General features: G+C 41.6%; 1 protein-coding gene across 1 annotated transcript in view; it reads right to left on the reverse strand.

Annotated features, from left to right (window-relative positions):
- Window positions 1-1,367: 1,367 nt before the first annotated feature.
- LOC149808382 (uncharacterized) overlaps window positions 1,368-6,823 on the reverse strand; it is a 425,114-nt gene continuing 419,658 nt past the window's right edge. Inside the window, exon 8 of the mRNA XM_089968015.1 lies at window positions 1,368-1,476. Coding sequence (XP_089824141.1) covers window positions 1,368-1,476 — 109 coding nt within the window. The remainder of the gene's footprint in view (window positions 1,477-6,823) is intronic.

A 6,823-nucleotide genomic window follows, 5' to 3' on the forward strand; every position in this document is an offset into this window, starting at 1 on the left:
TCCCTGTGCGTTTGTCTGAATACTGCGAATTTGAAACTCGTTTCGAAACCTTTCAAGGAAAGTGGCCTGAATATCTTAGAGAGGACCTACCTCCGAAGAATTAGCCCGAGTCAGATTTATCTACTTGGGCGAAGGCGATAATGTCAGCTGTTTCAGTTGCGGTGTGTCACTTCACGAATGGGAGCAGAAAGATTAAGGTTACCTGGAACATGCTCGATGGTCTCCGCACTGTCGCTACCTACCTTTAGGAAGATTACTTCATCTCTTCATGGATACTTTACAAGAGAACATTCGTGTTTTGCCTGTGGAGTTAGGAGAACGCATTTACCGAGAATTCGTCAATAAACAAGTGAAACGCAGAAAACAATTGCATCCTTTACGTCATCAATATTTTAACCACTGGTACCTGAATGATATAAGAGGACTGATTCATTTGAAAGCGTTCCAATGGTCAGACATTGATAGTTACCCAAGGGCCAGAAGACTTTGGTTGCTACTGATTCTACTTACAAGATGCCCATACTACAACGAATTCCAGAGAAAGACTTAGACGATTACCAAAATCTTTTACAACAACAAATATTGTCTGTTGACGAAAATTCTGTACGGTGTGCGGTGTGTGAACTAGTGACTAAACAATTTGGATTCGCCACTGAAGTAAGATTAGTTCTTTGCAAAAGGTACATTTATTACCTTCGACAAAAGAAAGACGTTGTGAATGCCTAGTTTAGAAGAGTACATTCAGAATCTACCACTGGAGATGAGAGAACGTATTTACCAAGAGTATGTCAAAATACAAGTGAAATGCAGAGAACAAATGCATCCTTTACGTCACCGATGTTGGAAAAACTGGTACCTGAATGGTATAAGAGGATTGATTCATTTCAAAGTATTCCAATGGTCAGACATTGATGAATCACAAGAGATTCAGAAAGATTTGGATGCTACTCATTTTACTTACAAAAGGTGACCATAGTACACCGAATTCCAGAGGAGGACTTAGAGGATTATCAAGATCTTTTGCGCGAACAAATCATGGTTCAAGAGGAAATTCTGTGCGGCGTGAGGTGTGTCAGTTAGCGACTAAACAATTTTGGTACGGTGCTGAAATAAAACAGCTTCTGCTCAAAAGTACATTTATTACCTTCAACAAAAGAGGGTATGAAACCTCGCTACCATGCCACGACTTTATCAGTAGTGATACAACAGATTCAGTGGAAGAAAGTCAATGATACTACTCCGACAGTGGGTGATTTCAAACACTTTTTACGAGAGCAGAATCCATTGAATATTGGTAGTCGTGTGGTGTGTGTCTTATTGACTTCCTTTCTAAAATTTCGTTTACCAACCGATTCCTTGTGGGCTCATTACGATCTGTACCTACCATAAAAACTTGAGGGTGGTTCCTTTACCTGAGCACGAGAGACTCGTTCTGTTAAAAGCCTTGTGCTTTCATCTCGATGCTTTTCTCTACATCTACGGGGGAACAAAAGATTCGTCAACTTTTAGTCACTGATGATGTTTACGTAGCTATGGGTATAGTTTGTGACATACACCCTCACTGGCCAGATGTACGTGACCGTAAAAGTCTTTTTTTTTTGAGGCTTGGACAAAAGAAGTGGCACATTATTCCAAAGATTTGTGTTAATGACTTCGAGCAGCAGGGGGGGCGAATCGGACATTTTGTCCAATCGTTATTTTGCTTAATTATTACTTCTGCACTCAGCGGATCCGGTGTAATCAGCGCTGGTAAAAAAAAAACGACGTCGGTCCATCCTACACGATGGTGACGTCATTTGGTTTAATTAACACCTTCTGCGCGCCGATCCCCAGCGTCGTCAGCGTCCGGTAAGCACATCGACGACCGCGTCGATGTCATCGCCCCCCCCCCCCCTGCTGCTAAGTGGTTATTTACAATGATCTTACAAACAGAGTGATCACTAACTCCTCCTCTTGTAGATCAATTAGGTTATTTGACTGATCGGTAAGTCTAAAATTAATTCTCGTTAAAAACCGATCATGGCATCGCATATAGACCGGATTAATCGGACTCTCAACGATTAAAAATCCCGGAGGGGCTGTTGGTGAAAATGAATAAAGGATATACCCCTGTTGAGCTTGATTTGATTGCTTGGTATCCACCTGGTAACTCCCTTCGATAGCATCGCACACTAGATTAATCGCTATCACCGATGCAATATTTACGTTGTATGGAGCAATATGCCTACCACCATCTCCGTTATCGTGTTTGAGGATATAAGTTGATGGACCGAGAAAATCATTAAGAGACTTTCTTAGTTCTGGCGCGTTGTATCCTGGAAACTTGAAATCGGGTAAATCGGCTTCTGTGATATTATACTCGGTTAGGAATTTTTGTTTATCATTATCGCTTCTATCGGATATCATTTTAACTAATCGTTCATTGATATATTCCATGTCTGATATAAGTTGATTTAACACCTCAACGTGTTTTTGTGCTTTTGTCTCCCGTAGCTGTTCTAGTTGTGATTGGTAAATACGATTAATCTCGCTAAAAATATCAGTGATATCATTTAAATTAACTGTTAATGTGACGACCGATTCAGGGGTTTTGTCATGATGAAACTCCCACTTCATGGCATTTCCGTCTTGAAATATAAACCAACTGGGTAATAACGTGCTTTTTATAATAAATAATTTATCTCGATAACTGGTAATAATTTCATGATACGATTTCTCATTCGTGTGCAAGTCCGCGGGGTTTTCCTTAGGCCATCCTAGTATGGTTCTTATTGAACTGTTATAAATATCAACCATATACCCCGGTGTGCTTATTTCAATCGTCGACGATAACGTCGGTTCATGAACCGTAATAGCGATTTTTGATTCTTTTCCTGTGATCGATTTTATTCTGCGTTGAAATTCTTTATTGATTTGTTCTATTTGGTATGACCCAGTTGGTATTGTAACCTCCTCCCAGTCTGGGGTCCCATCGGGTTTATTTGTCCGTGCAAAAACCAGCGAGTTATTAGGTTGTTGTCCGTTAAATGCGTCCGCTCGAATATTAGGCCAACTGTGATATACTCGCAATTTTGCCAGCGCTATTTCCTTCACTGGAACCGGCGACGGGAAGTTCACACTGAATTCGGGTTTCGTTGACGTTATTGATATCATATTTGTTTGTACCGGAGTGGTGTTCTCCGCGATCCGCTGAAGTAATTGAAACCCTTCGGGGTTCAGCGACATTATTATTATTTGTTGTCTTTAGTGTTTAATATTAATAACCAGAGCCCATTGAGGTGGTTCCGGCTTCCAGTTGAAAATCCTCGATTTTTGACATCGCGGAGCTATACAACTGGACCATCGTGGAGAATTCAACATCGGATACGAACAAATTATCAATCGATAACGAGATCAACCCGGATAATTTCGAGTACGCGTCGGATACTATATGATGTTTTACTGTGTACTCGTCGAGTTTTTTCTGAAAACACGATGATATATTCCTAGTGATTGCGTTGGCGACTCCAGTAATTGTTGTCATCGCGGAGACAGCGATTGGAACAGCGATCGGGGCTATCGTAGTTACCGTGGATAAAATAACACCGGCGCCAGCTACTATGCCCGACACTGAGTACACGACCGCGTCGATGGTGGTTATTTTACGACGGTATTTTTTTATTTTTGCACGGTATTGTTCGGAAAGCGTTTTTAAGTTCGCGGAAAATTCTTTTGCGGTATCGAATCGATATTGATGTGACGTCGGTGATACCTCTGATTCAATTTCCTTGGTGGTCATTTTTATTTTAAAAGAGCTAGTGTTTTTAATTACTTAGATTCGCTACAAATTCCACATACCATGTAATGTTTGCCCCGGCTAGATTTCTATCAACGGCATAAATTGTAAACAGTTCAGTTGCGTTCTTGTCTATAATTGTTGATATTGTATTGTTAAACCCGGATGAACTCGACGATAATATATTAAACTGCATCATTGAAACCAGTGTCAATCGATAAATACCCTTAATAGTTGCGGTAATATTTACTGTATTCTGTGTAGGAGTCCAATCGAATGATCCATGCCGAATTGTGTATACTGTGTTGATGATGTTCTCATGAGGGGTTTTTATTTTTTCGAATTGCTCTGCTACTCTCGGTAGCCCGTCTTTAATCGCTTCAACATCAGTTCTGATTATTCCTACTTCCTGCCAATGCGCGTCTATATTATTCTTGTTCGCTGCAACATTAGTTTTGATTGTTTCTATTTCCCGTGTATTCTCGGTCATACTTTTTTTGTTTGCTGCAACATCAAGTTTGATTGTTCCTATTTCATATGTATGCACGTCTATACCCTTTTTGTTCGCTGCAACATCAGTTTTGATTAATCCTATTCCCCGCCAATACGCGTCTATATTTTTTTTGTTCGCTTCAATATCAGTTTTGATTGTTCCTATTTCCTGTGTATGCGTGTCCATATTATTTATGATCGTTGTAACATCAGTTTTAATTGTTTCTATTTTCCGTCCATGCGAGTCTACATTATTTATGATCGTTGCAACATTAGCGCCGATTATTTCTATTTCCTGTTCATGCGCGTCTACACTCCTTTTGTTTGTTGCAACATCAGTTTTGATTGTTTTTATTTCCTGTCCATACGCAGTGATATCATTTATAGTTATTGTAATCTCATCCGGCTTGGTATTTTTTTTACCAAAGAATTTATCAAAGTTGTCATCGATCCTGTTAACATTTTTTCGCAACGGGGATAAATTGGCCGACATCTCCATAAAATCCGAAATAGCATTTTTTATTTTTACAAGATTTGGTTCGTCTGCCGTCGTGGATCCCCGAAAAAATCTATAAACAATGTCTCGCATTTCGCCGACGTGCGTTATCATCGACTTGAACTGTTCTCCATGAAAGTTAAATTCACCACGTAAACCCTTTAACGAATTTGACATGGTTATATAATTGTCGCCAAGTGTACTTATTTTTCCATTTATCGTCAAGATGGATTCACCCGGTTTGAGTCGTCCGTCGCTGGTATACAGCGCGATAGTGTCCTCGGCGGTATCACGCTGTCGTATTAAAACGTCATTCAGTGACACATTACCGGATTTCAATTTACCCTGGCGGTCTTGAAATACAACTATTTCGCCCGGGTCAATACTTGTTAGATTCAACATATCAGTGATTTCATCCTCAATTAGTTTTTTTATGTCATCGGTGGCGACCGTTTCCGTGGATTCTTTTAGCGCCGAAACCGGTCGCCCCCAGATATCAATCATTATTATTGTAAATGTTATTCTCTAAAATCCGTTGAGCTTCTACGACCCCACTAGTGTATTCGTTTACAACCACATGAGGTGGTTTTCGCGATGATGAAATCGCCGCGAGTACGTTCAATACCTCGCGGCCACATATCGGCGGGTCACTTAATCGCTGTGTTGGCAGCGTGGAATAAAAAACCCGGGCTGAACACGCCCGGGCTGAACACGCCCGGATATACCGCATGAACTCTTTCGGCGGGGCTAACCCGTATGAATCAAAATAGACGATCGCACGCGGATCAATCGCGTATGCAACCCAATGAGTTCCCGCTCCGGAGGACCCATCGAGGTTAATTATGCCGGTTTCAATATTCCTTGGTACCGCCGGTAATTGATCCCTCATAAAAACACCTCTGAAGTTTTTTATCGCTAGCGCGTTTGCGGCGTCTATTAAATCAAAATTAGACATTGGAGTCATAGACTCAGGAGTCATTGACTCTTGCGTTAATAAACGGTTCCCGGTAGTCTTAGACCCTTTCCCGAATACCATGAATACGGGGTCCCCGGTAGTCTTAGACCCTTTCCGGCCACGGGTCGTTTTTTTTTGTAGCCTTTCCCGGTTGCCTTCTTCAATGCCATTCCCGCCGCGGTACCAACGGCCCCTAACGCCGCCGCCTTAGCCACTGCTGGTGCGGCCGCGGCAATCAACGCTGGAATCGCAGCTAACACGGAAATATCCCACCGGTCTTTTCCATGTTTTTAATTGCTGCGGCGGAAAAATCTATTTGAACCCCCTTTTTATTCTTCATCGCATCATTGAAATGTTTTATTTGACGCGCCGTCAACGATATCTTATGATTACCACCTGCCATCTGCGACGGCTTCAGCGTTATTGTGGTCCCGCATTGTTTAGCCGACTTTGATCGTAATTTCTTGACTTGACCATCGGTCAACTCTACACCGACAACACTATACGACATTTTTATTGTAAACGCGTTTATGTTTTCAATTACATGTTTTCCACTGGTGCATCAACGATTCTCATTCGTCCACCAACACCTTCCAACAGCATTGATTTATCGCTGAGAATGACAGCAACCGCTCTATAATTAACACCACCCGGGGCTATACGAGCTCGGAAGTGTATATCAACGACGGACTGTCTCGTTAAATCAAGATGTTCCAGCGAAAAGTAATAAATCGGATACAGGTTTTTAAAATCAAGTTGTGATATTTGCAAACCAGTGTCGACGTTTTGATCACGGCCCATATACGACAGCAATCGATGGTACACACGTGCGATATGGTTGTCGCCGTAATTAAGCTGTATATCCTCGGATGGTTCCTGTTGTCCGTTTATTCTCAGCGAAACATCCCTGACTCCTAATTGATCAAATATCATATGGCTGCGTTCTTGACTACCCAATCGTTCCCTATTCTGTAGCGCTATGAATATATGACGCGGGGCTGAAACACCCTGTTTTGATGCTAGGTGCCATGTAAACGTATCGGCGACGTTATCCTCTTTAGCATCAGTTGTTACCGCTAGCCAACTCAACAACGATTTCCCTCCA

The sequence above is a fragment of the Sinohyriopsis cumingii genome, chromosome 1 (genome assembly GCF_028554795.1).
Source record: "Sinohyriopsis cumingii isolate HCF-2022 chromosome 1, ASM2855479v2, whole genome shotgun sequence".
NCBI lineage: Eukaryota > Metazoa > Mollusca > Bivalvia > Unionida > Unionidae > Sinohyriopsis > Sinohyriopsis cumingii.